The sequence below is a fragment of the Penicillium canescens genome, assembly GCF_028828765.1.
Source record: "Penicillium canescens strain IBT 15451 chromosome Unknown utg000003l_segment0_segment0, whole genome shotgun sequence".
In the NCBI taxonomy this organism is placed as follows: domain Eukaryota; kingdom Fungi; phylum Ascomycota; class Eurotiomycetes; order Eurotiales; family Aspergillaceae; genus Penicillium; species Penicillium canescens.
Genome location: NW_026703965.1, coordinates 107,738 through 131,296, shown reverse-complemented (window position 1 = coordinate 131,296; position 23,559 = coordinate 107,738). Strand labels below are relative to the sequence as shown.

General features: G+C 50.1%; 7 protein-coding genes across 7 annotated transcripts; 6 read left to right on the top strand and 1 right to left on the bottom strand.

Moving 5' to 3' along the window:
• Window positions 1-337: 337 nt before the first annotated feature.
• Window positions 338-3,315, top strand: N7446_003496 (uncharacterized protein; the record flags this gene model as incomplete). The annotated part of the gene is made up of 2 exons (XM_058512245.1): window positions 338-1,197; window positions 1,236-3,315. 2 exons carry the CDS (start codon window positions 338-340, stop codon window positions 3,313-3,315), a joined length of 2,940 nt encoding a protein of 979 aa, XP_058373574.1.
• A 6,345-nt stretch (window positions 3,316-9,660) lies between these two features.
• On the top strand, window positions 9,661-10,317 carry N7446_003495 (uncharacterized protein; the record flags this gene model as incomplete). Its single annotated transcript, XM_058512244.1, has 2 exons — window positions 9,661-9,675; window positions 9,721-10,317. The coding sequence occupies 2 exons, from the start codon at window positions 9,661-9,663 to the stop codon at window positions 10,315-10,317; spliced, it is 612 nt and encodes a 203-aa protein (XP_058373573.1).
• Window positions 10,318-10,776: 459 nt separating this feature from the next.
• On the top strand, window positions 10,777-12,562 carry N7446_003494 (putative aminotransferase). The gene is made up of 7 exons (XM_058512243.1): window positions 10,777-10,908; window positions 10,991-11,024; window positions 11,090-11,219; window positions 11,283-11,603; window positions 11,662-11,739; window positions 11,789-12,296; window positions 12,344-12,562. Exons 1-7 carry the CDS (start codon window positions 10,830-10,832, stop codon window positions 12,388-12,390), a joined length of 1,197 nt encoding a protein of 398 aa, XP_058373572.1. The 5' UTR covers window positions 10,777-10,829; the 3' UTR covers window positions 12,391-12,562.
• Window positions 12,563-13,049: 487 nt separating this feature from the next.
• N7446_003493 (putative G1/S-specific cyclin Pcl5) lies at window positions 13,050-15,913 on the top strand (the record flags this gene model as incomplete). Its single annotated transcript, XM_058512242.1, is given in 4 exon segments — window positions 13,050-13,208; window positions 13,298-14,247; window positions 14,302-15,141; window positions 15,159-15,913. The coding sequence occupies 3 exon segments, from the start codon at window positions 13,845-13,847 to the stop codon at window positions 15,911-15,913; spliced, it is 1,998 nt and encodes a 665-aa protein (XP_058373571.1). The 5' UTR covers window positions 13,050-13,208; window positions 13,298-13,844.
• Window positions 15,914-17,429: 1,516 nt separating this feature from the next.
• On the top strand, window positions 17,430-18,284 carry N7446_003492 (uncharacterized protein; the record flags this gene model as incomplete). The annotated part of the gene is made up of 1 exon (XM_058512241.1): window positions 17,430-18,284. One exon carries the CDS (start codon window positions 17,430-17,432, stop codon window positions 18,282-18,284), a length of 855 nt encoding a protein of 284 aa, XP_058373570.1.
• Window positions 18,285-18,626: 342 nt separating this feature from the next.
• Window positions 18,627-20,417, top strand: N7446_003491 (nucleobase cation symporter-1 family protein; the record flags this gene model as incomplete). The annotated part of the gene is made up of 3 exons (XM_058512240.1): window positions 18,627-18,774; window positions 18,829-19,469; window positions 19,521-20,417. The coding sequence occupies 3 exons, from the start codon at window positions 18,627-18,629 to the stop codon at window positions 20,415-20,417; spliced, it is 1,686 nt and encodes a 561-aa protein (XP_058373569.1).
• Window positions 20,418-20,854: 437 nt separating this feature from the next.
• Window positions 20,855-21,985, bottom strand: N7446_003490 (IPI1/TEX10 family protein; the record flags this gene model as incomplete). The annotated part of the gene is made up of 3 exons (XM_058512239.1): window positions 20,855-21,768; window positions 21,818-21,890; window positions 21,938-21,985. The coding sequence occupies 3 exons, from the start codon at window positions 21,983-21,985 to the stop codon at window positions 20,855-20,857; spliced, it is 1,035 nt and encodes a 344-aa protein (XP_058373568.1).
• Between the last annotated feature and the right edge of the window lie 1,574 nt (window positions 21,986-23,559).

The following is a 23,559-nucleotide window of genomic DNA, read 5'->3' as shown; positions in this document are numbered from 1 at the left end:
CTCTATTAAACTCTTCTCCCTGCCGGTTGCCTCGTCTCAGGTTCGACTTCTGTTCGCTTGTTTTTACGCTCTCATTGATCCTCTGACGCCACCCTCGATCTGCTCTATAGTGGCGCACCCTGTATATACTCATGTCATCTTGAGATAGATCATATTCGCCTCTGTTATTTAACCTCAACGGGCTCCTATTCAGTTTCCTACAGGTGAGCATGTCTCACTGTCGAGGCATCACCCTGGTTCTGACCTTGCAAGGATAGCATTGTTGTCGCCGGTGGACCCGTTGGGACCCTGATGTCGACACCAGCGAGCATTCGCATTGAAAAGCAGCCAGTATTTGATGCCCCGTCTCTCTATGCATTGGGAATCTTCGCATGACTGTGCCGTCGCACCAAGCCCAATTGTCCGGACGTATCGACCCGATCCCCTGCCATCCAAACGCAGAATATCCAACATGGTATCGCCAACACCTGGGCCTGTGCCCTCTAGACCCCGAGGTGGAAGTGGTCCACGTCCTCAAGCCCGCTCTGCGGGCACAGCTGAACGACCTGGCCGAAATGAAAGTCTGGTGGACCTCGTTCGTTTCTTTCAAACCCAGAACATGCCTGCGCAACCTTCTACTCCATCTCAACCTCCACCTCCGACCCCAGTTCAGCCTTCAAGTCCTTCGGATACGACCACTGCGCTGCCGGTTGCGGTGGAACCCAAGGAATACAAATCGGATCCGAAGCAGGAACTGAAGCCATTCCATCGTCGCCTCCTCCAGTTTGCTCAGCGACAGAAGAAAGAGTCACCGCCCCGATCAAAGCAAGAGGAGAAACAACGCCAGATTGATGCGCTGATGAGGGAAGGATATCTCATCCCGGCTCCTCTGCCGAAAGATCTCAAAGGACCAAAGGAGCCTAGGAATTCCAAGGACAGTCTCTCTCGATCTCTTTCCAAATCCAAGAAAGACGTGGAAAACATTGGCCAGCCATGGCTACAAGCCAAAGTCGATGGAGGCAAGCAACCGACCGAAGCACGACGTCGCCTGGCCTCTCTGGATCTTGATGACTTTGGCTCAATGGTTGATGTCGCTGTCTCGCTTTCTTCGGAATTCGACGATTCGGTGCCGCCACCATACCAACCATCTGAGAATATCTCTTCTCAGTCCTCAGCAGTGCCAGCCTCGAGCTCTGTGGACCAAGCCCCCAACCCATCGTTGGATCAGCTTCTTCACTCACTTCCACGAACCACAGCCGCAGGAACCCCTCGATCGATGAGCAAGTCAACCGACCACCCAGCTCTGCGGCTTCCAGTGCTCGAATGAACTCGCAAAATTCAGAATCCCTTTCGCGAGTCACGAGCAATACACCAAGCAATGCGCCTGCGAGTGTAGCTGGAGCAGAGTCACCCCCGCCCTCCACTGATAGCCAGAGGCGCTGTCCCACGGTGAAGCAGTCTGACTCGTCTGATCTGTCGCGTCGTACCTCGACCCCAACTCTGAAGCTCTTCCCTGATGTTGCACCACCTCGCAAGTCCAGCATCACTGCGTGGAGGACCTCAGCTGTGCCTCGGTATCAAACGCTCACCAACGCCGTGTCAAGTTCTTCGCTCAGTTCACAGATCGAACCCTCTAGCAGTACAGCCAATCTCAGTGATGAGTCCCGAAAGTCATCAGACGTTATCAAGAAGACCCCGACCAAGGTGGCAGAACCGCCGTGCACAGGCGCCCTTGCACCGGCACCCCAGTTGGTCTCTGAGGCAAAGGCATCTATCGAGAAAGCCCAAGCATCCAAGGAGTCAACCCCACAGGATCAGGTCAAGGCTCGACCAGTGTCATTATCCATGGGCACGCTCAAGGCATTCCCTCTTCCGGCGCCTACCAGGCCACTTCCATCGTTGCCCGAGGCTGAACGTGCCCCCAGCGCTCCTCCTCAGACAAACCCTCGCTTGAGTATTCGCCCAGTTCGCTCGGGACCAATGTCTTTGGCTCAACAATCTTCCTCGAAAGCCGTGCCCGAGGATCCAGGGGCTGAGTCCGCCGTCGACAGCCCTCAAATCCTCGAATCACGTCCTGCAACCGCTTTGGGTAATGTCGACGCTGGAGGTTCGATCGCTGATGACGAGGAGAGCATCTCTACCCCGTCGACCTCAGACTCCTCCAAGTGTATGTCACCCACTCAGTACACCGCTCGAAGACGTGCTTCTAGCATCCGCATGCCTCGCATGCAAGGTTTGCCCGAAAGCCCTTCCAGTGCAGGTGATGATAAGGGCCAGCCGTTGGCCGACTCTCCTGTCTTGGGACACTCGACTCCCACAGAGCCTCAGGGTAAACGTATCATCCTGAACGGATTACAGATCAACTCTCAAGTTGGCCAAAAGAATCTTCCTTTCGGTTTGCCATCACCTCCCCCTACTGCTTCTCTCCCATCAGCTCCTCCTCCTTCACATCCGCCTCCCCCTCCTCCTGGCCGCGCAGCTGGCCAGCGCAACTACACAGCCCCTAATGCGGCTATGCTTCACTCTGTGAGAAGCATGGAGGTACCCCCTCCACCTAGTTCTTACCGCAACTCAATCATCTCTCGAAGCGACAGTTCACGGAGCAGTCTCCGCCGTGAGAGCTTCCCCGACTCATACCAAGAAAATCGCCCTGAGAGTCGCCCTGAGTCTCCACTGCCCTCGTCGGATGATGAGGTCTTCGGGCCCAGTGCGGGTGTCAAAGTATCTCGCCGTCAAGCCGATAAACAGAAAGCCACCCAGCCAACCCACCGAGGACGAACTATGGACACACACCCAATGTCCAGCCACAGTCGTCCTCGCTATTCTCATTCGGCTCACCATTTAATTCCTCAAAATCGCAGCAATCCTAATCTTGAGAAGACTACATCCCCGCAGTCGCAATACTCCATGTCGCCGCACCGGTTTAGAGAGTCTCAGAGTAGCCACCGGCCCCAGGCCGCTCCAATGGATCACTACCTCGAAGACCGAGTTGCCAATCTGGAGCGTCAGAACCAGATCCTCCAGGCTGCTCTCATGGCAGCACTCAATGCTGGAAACAAGAATCCTCTAGAGAGTCTGAGCCTCGATCCGACCATGATGCCACCATTCCCATCCGGACCCTTCGCGAGCCATTACCCTCCCCGCCACATCTCACGCCCCGAGAGTTGGATCAGTTCCTCTCGGAGCAGCGAGCACAGTGGTTTTGATACCTCGAGCTCGTACCGAGAGAGCCGTCCGAATGTCAAGCAGCTGGACAACATGATTGAAGATATCGAGTCTGGCTGGATGTCGGACAAGTCTAGCTTCTGCGGTGCTCGCGATTCACGCAAACGATAAATAACGATCTTTACATTTCCTTCTGTTTTCTATTTCTGAACGATATTACCCATTCTCTTTGGTTACGGTCATTTGATTTTCTTTCTACATATGCCAGTACTTTCCCGTTGGCTATATTTTCGATGATACCATTTTGTTTCCCTTTGATTTGTATATCAGCGAGTTTCCGGTGAATATGATCCAATCTGTGTTAATGCAATTGAGTATATGTCAAGTAATTCTTGCCAATCTTGCTACGTAAACAATATAAGCGGGATTTTTATTGACAGGACCGCAAAGCATAATTCAATTACTATCCAGATTTTCAATGAAGTATCCAGAAGTTGGTTTCAGGACAGAATGTAGATGAAGCTATAGATTCACATTACCTCAGTTCCCTCAGACCACAGCCAATGATGAGACAGAATTCTGCCGATTCTGCCACGCTAACCCGATTGGGTTGCTTCATCAGCCCGTGGTCTGAGCCGGGAACCCCTTCCGTACATACAAGTTTCCGGTTCTCGCCAGCAACCCCACCATTTGGTCAAGGTGTGTTTTCTCAAGCTCTCTGAGAGTATTTCTGACATTGTTAGAAAGAATGGCATCACCGGATTTGCCCAATATGATCTCTAGATCGCGAAAGCGTGCTCGACAATCCTCCCTCGAGTGGCCTTCTTCCAGTTCACCATTACAAGAACCACCTGCGTCTACTCAGCGATCTCGTTATATCTCAGGATTGCAGCCACGCGAACGTGTCGATATGGTACTGGCTGAGCTTAATGATAAGCACCGGTGGACAATCAAGGATCTTCTTTACCACATGGTGCATGCACAACCAGTCAAAAAAAATGGATATTCGACATCGTATCGAGCACAGAAATTGTCTGACGCTATATATGGGCAACCTGAAATTATTGAGCGGCTAGGTAGTGTCTCAAAAGACATATATGCCACTGGTGCATCCGATCTCGTGTCTCGGATACAGACCGAGATTCGAGGGCTGATTAACGGAGATATACTCGGCGAGTTCCAGTCCAATGTGGACCCTAAAGATATGGACATCTCTAGCTTGGCTACGCAGATGCAGAGGAAAGCTCCAGAGCTCTGTGGACTGCTCGTTAGCATCATGACACCTCCAGGAAACCATCGCGATACACCCAAGATCCACCAGGGCAGCATTGTGATGGTCTGTTCAATTCTGGCTTGCGCTTTTGCACCACGGAAAAGCAACAACTTCCCGATGTTGATCGGCTTGTATTTACATGCAATGGGTGTCAAGCGACGTGTGATTAGCTTTCTGGCTGGCCTGGGGATAAACTCAGCATACCAGACTATCATGGACAGACGGAAGGAACTTGCAGAACTAGGACAGGTACTATAACCGCATTTACCGGAGAATAACATGTTCTGGCTGACTTCTTACCCCAAGATGTGTACAGAAACAATTGAAACAGAATGCCCAGGCTTCTCGCAGGAATCTCATTGTGGCATGGGATAACTTTGACTACAGCCAGACTGTTCGACATCAAACTATTCGTGATCCATCAGAGCATATCTCCGCCACCACTGGCAAGCTTTGTATCGGTCAGTCCATCCCTGCAGGAGGGCTTCTCCGATCTATGTTCCATCCAGAGGTTACACTGAGTCCTCATGATATCTACATGGCACCAGGCAATCAGGATGATGAGATCTTCCATCAATGTCAGCGCCATTGGATTGCAGAGGCCATTCGCTATACTCATCGGGAGGCAGTAGAGAAACTATTTACTGCGGAAGCGTGCGTCAAACCAGGCCAGATGAAACCGCGAGCCCATCTTATTGACTGGCCTGAATTCCCAGCAGTTAAACGACTGCAAGCGCAGAAGACAATTCACTACAGCCTTGGGCCAATGTTATACAACGAAGGCACGACAGAGGGGACATACAAGGTCATTCAGAATGTCTTTCTGGAGCAACTGGGGGATGATGATGATACAGACCTTGATGGGCTTTTACAACTGGTTTATGGAGATCAGAAAACAGTGTCACTCCTTCGTGCCGTCAAAAAAGAACGTGCGGAGGCTTCTCGTCTTTTCGATCGTTTCAGCTGGATATTGCCAATCCCCGGACTGTTCCACTGGCGTATGAACTACTTGGATATGATCTTTGAGCTCTATGCTGGGACAGACCACCCTACCGTTGAATCGACGATCCATCATAATAAGGTCTGTCTCGGTTGCGTACAGGGACACAAAAGTCCATTCCACCATAAAGAAGAGGTGGCTACTCGCTCATTTGACGCTCGCGTCACGGCCATGTTCTATCAGTTTGTCCCATTAACAGTCAATTTCGCGGATGCTAAAGATGTGGATGATTGGATTCAAAGCCTCGGAAGGGGTCAATTCCTGGACGTTGTGGATCAGATACGCCAGTCTCTGTTCCATTTTAAAGAGCAGCAGTCTAAGGTTCGTGAACGAGAAGGAGAACCAGTCGACTATGAGTTCTCAGCACATGCGAAATTCCTTCAGCAGATGGAGACTTACAAGTCCTTGAAGCTTGCCATCAAACTTGGTGACATTGGAATTATCCAGCGGATCTTTGCACAATGTTGTCTCCTCTTCCCTGGCACAAAGAAAACCCGATATTCTTTCCTCTCCTTGTATATGACATGGCTCACTCAAACCAAAGCAGCTGATCCCGAGCTGCAGACTGCCATTCTTGCCAACGGACTTGTGAATCTACGGGGTGCGGAGGACGGTTGGTTCGAAATTGATCGACTGAATGAGTTCTTCAATCTTCATATGAAGACACTCATGTCGACTCGACGGACCTCAAATCTGGACATCACTACCATGTTCCGTCGAACTGCTCTCACAGCCAGCTACTGTACTGATCTAAAGGAGCTTCTGGAGGCTACCTTTGGAGAATATAGCAATGGGCGACACCAAAATAAGGATGCTAGCCAGGATGTTCGTCATCTAGCTTATCAGATCTCGAAGTGCATCCAAAAGCAACCAAATGGTCGGACAAGAGGCTTTCAACCATGTGATATACTCACAGAAACAATTGGCGAAAAGCTCTTCAAAGCCGTACAGAACTTCAATAGCCTCGTCGTCAACGGACAGTGGGCACAAGAAGTTGATTTTAGCAAGATGACATCGACTCCTATTGCTGTTCTAGATGAGATTGAAGAGAATGACACATGACACTGAATAGCAGGTTGCTGCCGGGACAGCTTTAGCTATACTTCTCTTCATTCCATTGATAATACTCCCACGCTATATTATAAGGTGACTGACACACATTGATGGAATGCATCAGATGGATTGTTCATCATTCTCTACCAGACCTTAGAACCTAGGTCTTCTCCACCCTTCATCACGCGACGCCCATTTCCTGATACCACACCGAGGGCCTTGCGTTTGGGAACTGGAGTTGCCGAAGGAGGAGGCATGTCCATAAAAGCTTGGGATGGCGTGTTAATATCAACCCACGGAGAGATATTCCGAGATGGAGTTGGTTGACTGGTGCTTTCTGGCGTGACTGCAGAAGACCATGTGAGGTTGCTGCATTCACTCATTTGACTAGAGTCATTCGACACACGCTTCCTCTTTGCAGGGGTTTGAATAGTGGCCATAAAGGCTGCTTGATATGCATTCTTCAAGACATCCACAAGACCCTCAGCAAGCTGATTCGACAAAGCCCATATTCCCAATATTGTCTGAAGATCCTTTGCCTGGAAATATTCCCGCTCCGAATAGGTGGCATTTTCAATATATATCGCAAGATGGACATATTGTTCTTCTGCCAGTATGCTTGAGCAATCAGGTATGAACTTCACTCCGTTCAAAGCGCTTGAAAGGACCTCCTTGGACCAATATTTTAACTGGTTGATGATTATCTCGTCCATCTGTCCTGACCTCGGACCGTGCTCAGTATACAGATAACGAGTTGGATCATTGAGCTGATACTCAGGATTGCAGTTGCTGCAGCACCGGTCACGCCGAGGATTACATCTGAACTCTTCAGGTTCATTGAAGTAGTCCAGGAACCGTTTCCGGAGGCATTCTGTAGGCTCATTGGCAAGGAGATACCAAAATTCAGGCAACACAGCACGTCGCTCTTCATGACTTAAGCGTCCACCTTTCTGTGGTCTCTCAGGGTTTGCTTCTTTGACTTCATCATCTGAATCGGCCAGTGGGTTGTCTTCCGCTAGATCATCATTTTCTGTATGAATCTTGCGTTTCACGGCACGTTTCTTGATACGCCCCTGTATCCACTGATCAACGAGAATAACGATCTTTCCATCCTGTCCAAGGCGAGATGCCCGACCACCGCGTTGCCAGAGCGTTGCTGGTTGTAGGTTTTTGGGGAACCGATACATGACAACTTGATCAATATCCTGGAGGTCCACTCCGAGCGCTAGTGCCTCGGTGGTCATGAGGACACGAAGCTTGGATTGCGGTCCGGGTTTCTGAAGCTCTTTGATCATTGCTTCCTTGTCTCCCTTTGCGGTGTCGCTATGGTAGACCTTCACCGTATCCATTGCCTCTTTGAGGGTATAGTTGCAATGTTGAACACTTGCCCCATCTGGTTGCTTGTTATGCTGCAGCCAATACCGACAATTTTCCATGGCAGTATATGCATCATTCTTCGAGTCAAAGAATACCAATGTCTTTGGGATTCGTGACGGTCGTAAAATGGGCTGACAAGGACCATTGTCAAACAGGAAACGCAAGGCCGTTGCCTTCTTATGCGCGCCTTGTGGGATCCAAGCTGTTTGAATGAGCAACTCTGGACGATTGACGGATGTCCGCAAGATTTCAACATCCTTTGGAAACCCAAGTCCCTCAATAACAACGCGCAATGTATTCATATCAAGCGTAGCAGAGCATGCAAACCAGGGGACGCCACTGCCGAATAGACTTCGCAATTGATGCAATCGCGCATAGTCCGTTCGAAAATCTTTGCCCCATTGAGCCACAAGATGAGCTTCGTCTACAACAACCAGAGCCAGCCGGTCTCGGAAACCTGGATGCATAGCAGTTGAACGGAACTTGTCACTGATTGCAAGCTCTGGACTCACGAGGACATGTGTGAACTTGCCCGCTTGTACCCTGTCAAGAAGTTCGGATGAGAATGTTTCCCTGTTTAGGAAACAAGGTCGCCCTCCAATGTTCTCGATGTAATTGGTCTGCTCAACGCCAATTTGATTCAATGGAAGCACAACAAGGGTGATAGACTTATCAAGCAAGAGTGACACTGCTTGCAATATCATACTCTTCCCAAATGACGTCTTCGCAATCAGGATAAGGTCCTTTCTCAGGTAGATCAATTGTCTCAATGCTTGCAACTGACCCGCACGTGGATAATAGGGATACAGCTCTCGAATTGCTTGTCTGATGGCTTGGTCCTGTTCATCCTTACGCTTCTCAGACGCATCGCGAATCAGTTTCTGCGCTTGAAGAACTGAATTCTTCTCAACTTGTTGTTTCTCCAGCAAGACAGTTGCGCCCTCATTCTCGTACTCCACTCCCAATTCAATAGGCTCTCCAGCCTTTGAAGAAGGTCGATTATTCTCAGAGGCCAACCAGTTATCCAACTGTGTCTGTCCATTTCCGGGGTCGTTCAGTTTCGCGTTATATTTCCGAGGAGGCTTCCGTCGTGATGGGCGTCGATCTGGCATCGTGAGGCGGGTTTGGAGTCAATTCTCACGCGATAGAGTTAATATTGTGGATCAGATGTAGCCACTATACATTAAAATATGTCAATATATGCTTCATGGAGGTTTTGGCGGAATACTTGGGGCATATAATGGCTTTGACAGCTTAAGAAAGGGTTCCTTCGGGTATTTTAAGGACATATTTCTCACCCACCTTTCCAGTTATACATACAATTTTGGTGTCAATGGGTTCAGCTCAGAAAGATGCAGAAGACATCGTCGCCCGATTCTTAATATTCGCGTGGGTGCGCGAGAAACTTGGAAATATTGAAAGACGCGCCTGGAAACTTCGCCATATAAACACGGGCAAAAACCCCGGAAACTTGTATGGTACCACCAAATTCCCAGCTCAGACGTTCCCCAAAAAAGGTGTGTCAGCATCGCTGGAAACAGCAGGCGGTGGATGGCCAAATTCACCGCCTTTTTGGGGGCGGCTGAGGTAACTGAGGTAAGATTCACAGGGGAAACACCCTGCTTAGTCATTTGTTTAGGCAAAGTGCTCCAGCGCTGAACTGTGAACAGATGAACATTGAATCCCTGCTTCAATTCTGAAGCGAACTCGACTAGAAACAGAAGTCAGAGGGCTATAAGCTGCTCATCTGTCTAATCCACCCCCGCAACCTTCCACACATACCAAGGCTCCTCACGTTCCCTGAACTCCAACCATGGCGAACGCGACAGTAAGTCGCAGCTTCTCTCGAATAGTCCCTAGCTAACAATCTCAGCAGCGTACCCAGCAGGTCCCTCAACATGTCACCGCGCTGCTCTCCCACCTCACCTCCCGCCCGGGCGTGCAATCGACCCTGATCCTCTCCCGCAAAGACGGCTCCATCATCCAAAGCACAGGACAGCTAGCAGTACCAACCTCTGAAGAAAATGGATCCTCTCGCACCGCTCAAATCCCTTCTACCTCCGAATCGAACCCTCTCTCCGCTCAATCCACCGACTCATCCCCTGCCTCACCTGCTCTTGCCGCCCCTTCACAGTCATACCAGCCCTCTCAAACCGAGGCACTAGCTGCTCATATCTTCGCCTTTGTGTCCAGTGCTTCTGCGCTAGGTGTTTCGCTCTCGCGACCTACTATTGACGAGGTCCCTCCTACGAGGGAGGTCGGCCAGGACTATGGGATTGGAAAGGGCACATCGCGCGAGGACGATCGGGATGGGGATGCCGGTGATCGGGAAGAGGATGATGAGGTGAAGTTGCTTCGGATGCGCACTCGGAAACATGAGATTGTTGTCGTGCCAGACCGGAAGTACCTGCTGTGTGTTGTACATGATGCTGCTCCTGGGCCCGGGGCGACAAGTACACGCTCCCGGTAACGGATTGGTTGCTTTGTGTGAATAGGTTTACTTTCTGTTGTCTTTCGGCTTTCTCTTGTGCCTTTACGGGGGTTTGGTGGCTTTGGACTTCATACATATACCCGATGGAAGCAGAACCATCGCATTTGATACTCGTCTTACTATGCTCTATTGATTTGTAGGGCTTCCTGTTCACTGTATAGAAGAGGTGCTGTTTTGGTGCCATTAGAACAAGTGCTAGACTGCTATTACGGGTGTATATCGCTGCAGGTGGATTTGTGGATCTGCTGGCCAGTTTCCTGCGCTGATCACATAGTTGACATGTCAAGGGCCAAGGAGCGAACCGAAGTACATGTACTGTACTCCGTAAGTTAGTTATGTCAAGCAAGGAATCGGAGTAAAATCCGCTATCAACTCCACTGGGTTACCCCTCAGCGGCCATGGCCCATGTCAAGTATATGTACACTTCGCCAATTCTACCAAGGTGATACTGCATCTATTCGTACGATTACTCAAATCTATTTATTTTCAACATGGCCTCTCTGGATGTAACAGCAGCTCGCGCTCGCTTCCCTGCAATGCAGCAGGAACAGGTGTTTATGGACAATGCAGGTTGGTTGCACTGATATGGAGTTTCGGTCTATCACAAATATACGAGAGATATGAGTTAAGCTAATACTGTATTTGAGAACAGGTGGAAGTCAGGTTCTCGATACCGTGGCGGACTCGTAAGGCTACTCTGGACTAAGTTAACGTTGATGTATACGGTATACTAACTCGGCTGTACGGAAAGCATCCGTTCATACCTTTTGAACACGAATGTCCAGCTTGGTGCCACCTATGGAGTGTCCAAGTCTTCAACAAATGCATACTCGAACGCATACAAGGTGGCTGCTGGATTCATCAATGCGGCAACTGAAGAGGTATATCTCCACTACGGCCTAACCATATATATTCCCGAACAAAGATAAGAACAGCCTAAACAGATCAGTATTGGTGTCTCAACCACCCAGCTACTGCACAACATCTCTATAGCTCTCACATTCCACCCTGGTGACGAGCTCATCCTGTCCAAACTCAACCATGAGGCCAACATCGCCCCGTGGATCCAGGTTGCAGAGCGGTTGGGCTTGAGGGTGAAGTGGTGGGCTGCTTCTGATCCAAAGAACCCCGTCTGTGACCCGGCTGAGTTGAAGACTCTGCTCACCAATAAGACTCGGCTTGTGTCATGCCCGCACACATCCAATATCACCGGCACCATCAGCCCGGTCCGAGAGATTGCAGACACGGTCCATGCATATCCTCGTGTGAGGATCCCATGTATTCTACCACTATACCTGTACCAATGTCTAACCAAGTGAATAGGCACTGCTATGTGTGGATGGAGTGGCTTTGGCACCCCATCGTCAAGTTGATGTGAAGGCTTTGGATGTGGACTTCTACGTAAGTGCCCAACCACGATCATGTTCAACTGGTTCGCTGATCTGTCCAGGCCTTCTCCTGGTACAAGGTGTATGGGCCACACCTGGCACAACTATATGCCTCATCACGCATCCATGACCAGATCCAGTCGCTGGGGCATTTCTTCAAGGCCACCAACACCCTGGATTTGAAGCTTAACCTTGCATCAGCAAATTACGAGCTCACTCAGAGTATTCCCCGCGTGGCGGAGTACTTTGGCCCCGAGCCTAGCACACGCTGGGCCCAGATGGCGGAGCATGAAGAGCGGCTGCAGCAGATCCTCCTTGAGTTCTTGGCTTCCGATAGCCGTATTACTATTATTGGGGAACCGTCGGCACGCAAGGAGCTCCGTGTACCTGTCATCAGTTTTGTCGTACAGGGTGTGGGCAGCCAACAGCTGGTAGAAGCAGTTGAGCGCCGGTCGGCGTTTGGATTCCGCAGTGGTCATATGTACAGCCACCGGTTGCTGGCCGAGGTATGCGGGCTGCCGGATGTGGAGGATGGGGTGGTGCGGGTCAGCCTGCTGCATTACAACACTGGTGAGTGGCCCATTCAATATTTCGTTCGGTTATGCTGACCGGGACAGAGGCCGAGGTGCAGGGGCTGGTAGCATTGCTGCGAGAGGAAGTGTAGATACATGTAGTGTACGGAGTAACTTATACTCGATGCTCTATGCTAATCCAACTTGTTTGTGCGTGAATGCTTTCTTCGCGTGGAAGTACAGTACATACGCCCTTAGACGTATACAAAGAAGATATTTCTAGAAAATACCTGTACTTCTTTCATTTCCGCCTAATCCTGTGAGGTCATCTGAGTCCAAAATTCCCCAGCCCTGAGAGACTACAGCGCCGATCGGAGTCGTGGCCAATAGGACTTGAGGTAAATCGGAACCGGTGGAGCCACAGCGCGTGGATTGGAAGACGTGGCAAGCGCCTTTATGACTCAGTGCCGACTCTGCCTCTTGCCTCTCTCCATTTGAATTTTAAGTTAATATTGGTTGGGCTACACAGACATGGGTCATTCTAGGCAAAGTGGTGTACTAATATTATATGAATATTCAGTTCAGCAAATAGCCAATATCATATCTAGTATCTAAGTAATCTCTAATTATTCTATCGTTTCTATAGAGATAGAGGTATAGACGTTTTGAGTCACTCCTATCTCGGACCCTTCTGGCCGCATCCGGGTTTTCCCTCTCTCACCGGGAGGCACCTAAGTCATTCTCCAGGGTAGGTAGAGTACAGAGTGCAGAGAATATTCTATTCTATAACTTTATGCTATATTCTCGATAGAGATCATTCTATACTACTCTAGTATATCCAAGTATATCAAGTATATCCCCGAGTGGTCCCTGCGCCCCTTCCCGCCACCCAGTTCTCTCGCCACAACTTCTCTCCCTTTTTGCCCCCCTCTTAGTCACAACAGATTCTGTAAGTCCAAAGAGTCATAAGGTGAGCCTAAATAGTCTCTTCCTCTTCCATCTCCAACTCTCTTTGTGTGACTCTCCCCCCACTGACTCTTTCTCCCCCCCCCTCTCTAGCCTCCCGACTCTCTCTCTCTCCGCTCCCTCTCTGCCTAGTCACTTCAACGCCTGCCTGTAACAAGCAGCCACCAGCGTGGTTCTGCCTGTTCATGCTCCGTTGAGTGCCCAGTTCTTTGCCAGTTACTTTCTCTTCAAAATGTACCCTATTGCCTCTTCCGACCCGATCGCCTCTGCTGTTACCGACCTCGCCTCTGGCTTCTGAATCATCGAAAAAAAAAGAGTCACTCGCCACGTAATATAGCACTTGGTGATCGGATCGTGAATACCCTTCTTCTATTTCTTGTTTATTGTCTTGTCTGGTCTTGTCTTGCCTTGTCCTTCGTCTTCTCTTTACTTAGTTGACTTATTACTCTCCGCCACTTCTACCCGGTGGTTCCGCTTATTCCCCCGAGTACGTCCAGTGTCCAACCTGGCGCCTCTCTACTAAAGGTCTGCCGTCGCCTACGTCGCAAAAGACGGCTTTGTCTCCTCGGCCCTCGTTCCCGGTTTCCTGCTTAACGGTTTCTTCACACGGTACAAATCGGCCCATCTCGCCCTATCCGAAATGAACCCGGATATGTCAGGGATGGACGTCTTGGGTTTGAACGCTTCAAACTCAGGCTCTCAATTGACAGCGTCTCACCACGCTCACCCTTACTCCTCGATCTCCTCCGCGTCTTCCTCTTCCTCCTCCGTCTTCTCCCTCGACTGCATCTCCTCCATCTCGTCGACCTCCACCAACCCCGTTGATGTGTGGGACAATGAAGGAAACAGTCAAAGGAGTACCGGATTTTGCTCCCGGCCTTGCAAAGGATCTGCCCCCAAGGGGGATGGTGTGGTGCCGTCCGAGTTGCGAACGCATCCTCGACGCACTAACAGTTATGCCTCTAGCGCTCCCAGCGCGCGGCCTCCGCCCTGTCTGCTCCGCCAGTCCGAGCGGAAGGTGAACTTTGTCGATAATCTCGTCGGTAAGTCTTGAACACAAGACAAGGTCTCGAACGCTCAGCTAAAACATCTACAAGATACCGCGTCCCAGATCGTAGAGACTATCTGGCCTCTGTCCGCCGCAGCATCCCGCAGTGATGCTGCGACTGGATCTAAAGGCGTTCTTCCCCTCCGCATCTTCATTCAAGAAACACTCCGACGCTCGCGTACTAGCTATAGTACCTTGCAGGTGGCTTTGTATTATTTGATTAAGATTAAGCCCCACGTGCCCACTCATGACTTTACCAAGGAGCAGCCTCGGGATCAGTCGCTCTTGCGGGCCATGCAGTGTGGGCGTCGGATGTTCCTGGCGGCGCTGATTCTCGCTTCCAAGTATCTGCAGGACCGCAATTATTCCGCTCGTGCCTGGAGCAAGATTTCTGGTCTCAACACTCTGGAGATCAACCAGAATGAACTGATGTTCCTCAAGGCCGTCGGATGGCGCCTGCATATCGACGAAGCGACTTTCCAGCGCTGGACCGATCTGGTCTTGAAGTTGACTCCTGGTGCCGGTGGTCCTCCGGTTGCTGAAGGTCAGTGTTGGCAGACGGTCCTACCCAGACTCACTCCTGAACTGGACTCTGTAGAGTCAGAGCCGATGACCCCGGTTCCTGCTATGGGGATGGACCTTGGATTGTCCGAGTCTCCCTCACCTCGCAGTATCCCGAGCAACGAGTATCTCTCTCGCGAGCGGACTTCCTGCCCACGGGGTCTTCCCCGGACGCTGGAGCCGACTCCGCGCATGGAGCTTCCGAGCCTGGCTCTACCCGGGGTCCCGCGTCCTTCTATGCTTCCTACGCCTCAGATGACTCCTCAATCTCAGGTGGCCTCCACTCCCGCTGCGAGTGCGGCTGCCTACTCTAGTCGCTCAGCTATCAGTTCGGCTATGTACCAGGCGCAGAATGCGTGCATGGCGCGATCGACGCTCGATCAGCGCCCCCTCTGTCATTCTGCCCTCGGTCTCAGTCGTTCGATGGTTACCCGGCTACGGTTCGCCGGTCATCTTTGGCTCGCTCGACCTCTTCGGCTTCATCTCCCGAATCTATGGTATCGGATGTGTCAACCCTGTCGTCCCGCTCATCGCGCTCGTCGTCGGTTTCGTCCAATGCCTCGGGAACCTGCGGGTCTGCACCAGCTCGTCTGGCCGTCAAGGCTACCTTGCGCTGCACCAGCAACTCCCTGAAGGAGTCCCGGAAGACCTTGGCCATCGCCTCACCAATCGATGAGACTTCTCGAGTCGGTGTCTACAGCTCTCCTGAATACCCCAGTTCTATGGGTTCCTCAGTCCCCGACCTGTCTGCATTCTCCCTGGATCCCAGTCTGAATGAAGCCGCTCAGAGTCTCTGCGAACTTTCCGGTGCTACGCCAGAGCGGCGTCAGTGCCGGAAACGTGGACGCACTGGATCTGATGATCAACTGCTTCAGAACCATGTGCGCCACCTGATGAATCTCGGTGCCTCCGGTGAACACACCGTGTTGCCCGATGGTCAGCTACCGCACTCGTTTATGATGCAACATGAGAATAATACTATCTCCCAGCGAACTGGTCCCGTCTCAGGACCAGTCGGCATGAAACGTGCCTGCTGCGGCAGTGAAGCACGCAAGGTCGCTATGAATCCGACCTTACGCGTTGCTGAGTTCTTGAATTGACTTGCAATATTTTAGCGGATCTTTGTCTTTTCTATTTCCTTTGTGCGAGGTCAAACTAAAAAGAAAAGTCCGTCGTTTTTTTTTGGTTTCCAGCGAAGCGATCCGATGTGTTCCTGTACATACCCCCTATTTTCTTGGGCACTCGGTCGCAGGGCTTGGGCGTTTGATTCCCACGCCCAGTGTACGATGAGGTGATGACTGGCGCGTCTTTACTTGCATCGTGCATCTGTTCTCTCACTTTTTACCCTATTTTCTATTATACGAGGTTGCGTACGGAGTGTGGTCGGCTTGGGATGGTTATGGTCTTTATGCTTTTCTGGGAGCGGGCGTCTCCACTGCTGTATAACTCTCCATCTAGGGGGTTTGGTATGTATGCCACCCCCGGGGGCCTTTGCCCTCGGATAGGATAGCCAAATCAATACAGCTTCAATCAGCGATATCGGTGCCACCTTAAGACTCCAGTAGGCAGCCATGCAGTCTGACCGCGCATCCCTGGAACTGAATGACTCATTCGGACCTTCTCCACTTCCAAGCGCGGTGGCTGTGGCGAAGCATGACTCAGCCCTTTGTCGACAGCCCTAGAGGCTATCTATAGAACTGGACATAAGCCATGGGTTCCAAGTATGACATGCTTGGCTTTGTATGATTTGAAGGTACGTATTTGCGGGATTACCCTGTTCGGAGATTGCTTATATGTGTGTATAGATCTACCATACTATTTTGAGCAGGATTTGGCTGAGTTTAGCAGCCCTAATTACAGTATATCTATGTTAGGTCGGATCAGTGAAAGATAATCAAGGCCTTGGTACACGCACGACCTCTTGATAAGTTACTGATATGAATATGAGCATGTGGATGTCTGAAAGCTAGGTTTTCTATCAAACTGCCAAGCCACTCTACTTTTAGCTGGGAAACTCCAGAACAACGCTTATTAGGGAACGTCCTGATCATAAATCCATACTTGATATGCTATGGACTTTACTTTTCAGGCGTCCATCCTACAACCAAAGAGATTGTTTTTTTGAATACGGAAGTGAGCTTGAACCTCCAGTGATTTTGTCTCGTATTACAAGATGATTACAGCACATGCTACTAATATGCTAGAAAATATGAGAAAATATGAGAGCTACAGCCGTGCTACTGTCCAACACGATAATAATGGTGTGACAAGAAGATCAGTTGACGCCCCAAAATTCGGGTTACATCGGAGTGGTATGTAGGGGGCACTCAACGCCATATGATCGTGGGTCTTCTACATGTATATACAAACCCACCTAATAGACAGGTTGCAAACTGCCAGATCGACTCATGCTAACATATGATCTTTTGGCCGACCCCTCTGCGCAGGATCAGTATAGTTCCGGATCAGGTGATCCGATCAGATAAGATCGCATCAGCTGATATTCTCCGCTCGTCTCCGCACTTTCCGGTTCCCGTGTGCAGTCTTCTCTTCTCTTTTCCTTTCTGTGATCTCTGCTTCGATGCTCACGTATCTACCTGGACGTGAATATCTGTCATGATGGTCTTTAGTCCGGCCGCGTTCCTCACCGGCGTTCTCGCCCTCATTTCACCCCTCACGGTCAACGGCTTTGTCCTCCCCACCTCGGATACCCTCCAGGCTTTCCTAGGACAAGAAGATAGCTCAAGTTCCAGCCATGATGCCGTGTCTACCGAAGATGAAGGCGTTCTCACCCGTCCATCATGGTTCACCTCGACTTTGATGGCCCGCCGCCTTCTTGCGTTGGCCCCTTCCGGCGTTATTACCACCAACTTCCCCCACTCGATCCCACCCTCCGCACATGCCCCCTCCGACCTTGCTGGTCTTTCTATCGGGCTTCGCGAATATATCGCCGACTGTGAGGGCAGAGAGCCCTCTGATATGTCGCACGACGACAACGGCGATCCGACGGTCCTTGGGCTTCGTATTGGAACCACATTCAAGAACATCGCTGCGGGGTCGAATCTCAGTCTCCAGCTGGATTGGTGGGATCATCTTGACGAGGCAGGCCCGGTTTATCCTGGTCTTCCCTTGAGTCCGGCTGCTCTGCCTCGCGTTACCCTCTTTGGGTACCTGGATACCCTCCCGGCCCCTCTTCCCGACGACGCAGCGGCAGCCCTTGAGAAATGTTTTCTGGAGTCCCATCCTGATGCTAAGGTCTGGCTTCCTGGCGCTTCCTACTCTCCCCACGCGAGTTTCTGGGCGCGCTTGGTGGTGACCCACGTATACTGGATTGGTGGATTCGGGGACGTGCAGCAGATTGGGTGGATGAATGTCACGGAGTGGAAAGGGATCCGACCACACGGCAGCGTAGAGGGTGTAGGTGACGGTCGAGGATGGCGAGATGTGCGATTGCCGGGAGAGAAGCACTGAGATGGGCAATGATTGATGATAATTGACTGTACTTCCAAGGTTGAGAACATGAACTTTATATGGAATATCACTATAATATATCACGGTAATAGCATGATAAACTAGAATATACTAACGGTCTGAGCGAAGATATACGAACTGCCACTTTAGTCTCATCTCATTCGCCGGTCTTATCATTAAGCTTATCATGCTTATCAACTGTACTTCTGCCACTTCTCGGGGCTGTCCGGGGTTCACAGGGATAAAAGGAACATATCTTCTTCCTTGCATTTGATTCTTACACCATCCGTCTCAGATCTGGACCGGAGTTGGCCCTTATTCCCTCCAGATCTATAGGCCCACATGAAGTTCAACATGTGCCTCTCGAGACCCCATCTGCGGGTCTCGCAGACCGAATCTGCCTTTGCAATGGGCAATGCTCGATGGACAAATCGTGATCTGGATCCAATTCCCAAAGGTCGGCGCAAATGGGGAGTCTCCAGTCTTATAGGTACTCACGCCCTTGGAGAATACCCTAGTCAAAGCTAATAACGTATCACATTAGCATATTGGATTTCGGACGCTTTTAACGCGGCGACATGGCAATTTGCTAGTAGTATTATTGCCGTCGGTCTGACCTACCGTGAAGCTCTGGGCATTGTCGCCTTGTCCTTCTTTATTATGTCGTTCGTTATTGCTGCCAACGGTGCTGTAGGCGCGATCTACCATGTGCCGTTCCCGGTCATTGCTCGTGCCAGTTGGGGCTTTTGGGGCTCATATATTGCTATCATTTCACGTGTTATTCTTGCTATCTTCTGGTTTGCCATCCAGAATGTCAATGGTGGGAATGCTGTTCGGGTGATGATCGGTGCCATCTGGCCGAGTTACTTGGATCTTCCAAACGACATCCCAGAGTCTCAGGGTATTACCACCAACGGCATGGTTGCATTCTTCATCTTTTGGCTAATCCAGGTTCCATTCCTGTGTATGCATCCAAACAGGTTGCGCTGGCTGTTTACTATCAAGTCGGTGCTCGTTCCCATCGCCTGGATTGCCATTTTGATCTGGGCCTTTGTCGCTGAAAAGGGCGGTGGTGGCATCTTTACAAAGCAGAGCGCGTCTGTCTCTGGGTCAAAGTATAGCTGGCTGTTCTTGGCCAATATGACGTCGGTTTTGGGGAACTATGCCACCCTGAGTGTCAACCAGGTGAGTTCTAATAATATGCTGCAACGATAAACCAACTAACGGTCTCTATAGTCTGACTTCTCTCGCTATTCTCGCGTCAGTCCCCGGTGGCAACTCCTCTATGTCCCTATGCTACCGATTGTTTTCACCTTCATCTCCTTCATCGGAATTGCTGCGTCGTCTGCGGGCCAATCCCACTATAATCTCGACTCTATTCCCTGGGATCCAACAGTGCTAATTAGTTACTGGCCTAACCGTGCCTGTCGATTCTTCGGTGGATTCTCTTTTGCACTGGCATCCCTCGGAGTCAACATCTCTGCCAACTCTCTTTCCGCTGCTAATGACTTCACCGCACTAGCACCAGAGTATATCAACATCCGACGCGGGCAAATTCTCTGCGCCTTGCTGTCCTGGTGCCTTGTTCCGTGGAAGATCCTCGAGTCCGCTGGAAACTTCCTTACTTTCATGTCTGCCTATGCTATCTTCCTCGGCCCCATTGCTTCTATCATGCTATTCGATTTCTGGGTTATCAACCGCCGCCGATACGATTCTCTTGCTTTATACCAGCCTCGGAACCCGATTTATCGGTATACCTTCTCTATCCCCGGTCTCGCCGGTAAGAGTGTTTCCGGAGTGAATTGGCGAGCTGTGGCGGCTTTCCTTGTGGGTGTTGTGCCGAGTATCCCGGGTTTGATTAATGCTGTCAATGCCCATATTGACGTTGGAGTCGGTGAACATCCGTATGAGTTTGGATGGCTATTGGGCTTTGTTGCCACAACTATTGTCTATTTAGGCCTCTCATGGCTTTTCCCTGCCCGCGAATCTCAGATTGACCGCGCTATCTTACCCGATGAAATCTACGAGGAGAGAGGCATGGTGGTGGAAGGGCTGGAGACGGATGATTTAGACAGGAAAGAAGCAGTCCCGGACACACATGAGAAGAAAATGGACATGGAAAAGGCTGCATAGCCTTGGGTATATAAACTCCATGTTTTATACTGAAATGCGAGAACTACTTGAGTGTTGTCGATATAATATCATTTGCATTTGCATTTATTTTGTTTCAATGAGATCAAGCTTCTATGGTATCACTAGTAATCGGACCGATCTATCCGGTCTCATAGGAGCTTCGATGAGAGTATTGATATGCATGTGTCGCCCAAGCAGCCTCGAGGATCACAAGCCAATGGCCATGGCGACGGAATACGCCGATGCGTTTCGTGGGCTTTAATTGTGGCTGCGAAGGCCCGCTCTAGAATGAAAAATACCATGCGGTGTCGAGCCAAATCGGATCAAGCCCGAGAGCTCTCGGTCCTCTCAGCCAAAGTTTGAGCGAATGAGGTCTTCAACCGTACCATTCTAGTGGATGAAGTTGTTTTTTTCCACATGAAATCCTGTCAAAAAGTTCATGGCCCGAGTCCGTATGCAATGGCTTCTTTCAATACCTTGGTTACGCTAGTCGATGCACGACCCATTTCGCCACCCTCCTCTCTGGCTCCCTTGAGTCCACGCTCCATTGCCGGATGGAAACGGGCGGAGAACACACGGTACCGATCCTCACGAGTCTCGTACATCTCCCCTTCCTCATCGCGTGGCTGTCCAAACAGATTCAAGTACGCATAAGGAGCAGACGAGTCTGAGATCATGTGCTGAGCTGTCTGGCAAAGGGGAAAGGGCCATGCAGCGCTCACATCATCCTCGGACATATCACTATCGGCATTGCTGGTCGAAGGCTTTCCGATACCCGCATCCAAAAAGTCTGCCAGAGCCCCAAGCACTTTGACCATGGGTCTACCCTGGCTTCCAGACTTTCCGAATGAAGCCCGGTTCGATGACCAACGTGAAGACTCCTCTGTATGCCAGCCTAGCACAGACAGGAAGCAATTGAGTGTCTTGATCCAGCCTCCGGCGCAGGAAACTGTTTGTTCTCCCGCCGCTTCGACTAGCCATGACAAGATCTCCACAGCGGAGACACGGATGTCAGCTGCAAGATGGGTCATACCCGCGCGGACATATGGGAGAAGCTGTGCGACATGATCCTCCACATCGCCCCGCGGCAGGGTCTTCAAGAGCTTCAGAAGTTGCGTCCGAACACTGGTCGTTCCATCGAGGATGAGGGGAAGCAGAGAGGGCAGTATGACGCTAACTGGTTGTGGGAGCGGTGAATCCACTGGCCGAGAGGCGATCGTAGTCGTCAGATATGCGAGCGAGTCACGGCGCTGGCTGTCAGATTTGGCGGAGAGGAGAGAGAGGTTGTGCGTGAATTGGGTATTTGAAGATGGGGCGGCAAGGTGAAGAGACTGTTGAGTGAGGACAATTGCTGCTAATTTTCAGTAAAGTGATCTCCAGTCGAAAGTAGTACCACATACACTTTGATCGGAAACTTGTGTCTGTGTAGTTTTCGGGCTTGGCTTTGGTCTTGCCGACCTTGAGTTTGGGTTTCTGCGAAGGTTAGCAAGCCCATAGAATCAATGACCGGCTGGTATCACCTGGAAGTCCTTCTGTTTCTCCTTCTTTCTCTTGGCGCTGGAACCCATGGCTGTGTCTGTTGAGTGAAACTGAACGCCGTCGATGCTTTTTTTGTTCCGGCTATCGCACGTGATTTATCAGTTTATGCCCCAGGCAGAATATTACCTAAAGGGGAAGTATATTGACGGCCATCATACATCCTTCAACTTTTCTATATCCTCGGTGCTAAATAGAAGAAGTCGAGATAACTTACATAGAGATAAAGTTCTTCTTTCCCTTTCTCATCCCTCTCCTCGTATCTTTACCAAAACTTTACACTTAAATGCTTCTATGTCTGTTGGTCTCAACGTTCTATCGCACCGGCCTAAATCATTCTGAGCTAGTTGCCCACATGATGCTCCAGCTGGATTATGTTGGAATCCTGGTTGGATTCTTAGCAACTTCGTCAGTGGGTTGCATTTCGGTTTCTATTGCGACATCGCTCTCAGTGATCTGTATTGGTCATTGGTAAGCCCAGAATGAAGATATATGAATCATTCAGTTTAACCAGGAAACAGATTGCTGCCTTTAGCGCCTTGGAGTACTTACATCATGCAGGATGTTTACGTTAAAGGTCTTTGTGCGATGCTGTCCTCATTGTCCGTTTATTGTCGACCAAGATTATTTTTGTCTACTCTGGCCTTCTCAGACAAACTCTTTGTGTGCTCGAACAAATAAAAGGTGACTGAAATCATGAGTATTCTCATTCCTCATTCCTCAAGCCTAAATCTACAATCAATTGTTATCCAAGGCTCTTAAGCTTCAATTGGGTATTTTTTACTAGCACATTGCCCCCCAAACCATGCGTTCTTCATGTACTCGCATCTGCACAAATCCTCTTGCTCCTACTCCTCCACCCCCGCAAAGCCAAGTAGCATATGATACCTATTGCGCCACATTTAAAGAGGTTCTCCAGTGTTGTGCTGACCACATCAGATATGAGAAAGCGTATCAACGCGAATCATTTATCGAAGTTCTAGCTCAGCTCGCTCCAATGCTGCAATATATTGAGAAGCTTGGGTTAGAAATGTGTTCACGGAGCCCGCACTGTCGGCGTGTTACTGAGAAGCCACGGTCTTTCTTTGGGCATGAATTCAGGAATAACGTCCAGGATGTCTCAACTGCTTTGGTTCAAGCGAGTGCAATAATCGGTTTCTGTCCCAACGAGATGACCGCTGATTTGCTGGATGATATCGAGCGGTCATTGTTCTTTTAGGGGTATCTTACTATAAAATAAGGTAGGTTATCTATTGAAAATGCATGAACCATTCAAACCCTTGGCCGTGGTTTGGAGCCTTCGACTTTTAGTATATCAGTACTAAGGAATATATACCGTAGTCTGTCTGAAACTCCTTTCGCATCCCCACTTGTAACTTGTATATAATCCACATGGTTACCACCCTAATTTTAACATACAATTCGAGGTGAGGTATTAGAAATGGACAAAAAGAGGTGAAGCAAAAGAGAGGCCAAAGGAAGCCGAAAACAATGTATGAAACATAAGTTACTCGCTTCCAGGCTGGTTTCGTGTACACAGTCCAATACTTCATCAGTTGCACTGTATACACACACTTATGGCCCCTGCCGTATATAATATGCTCCT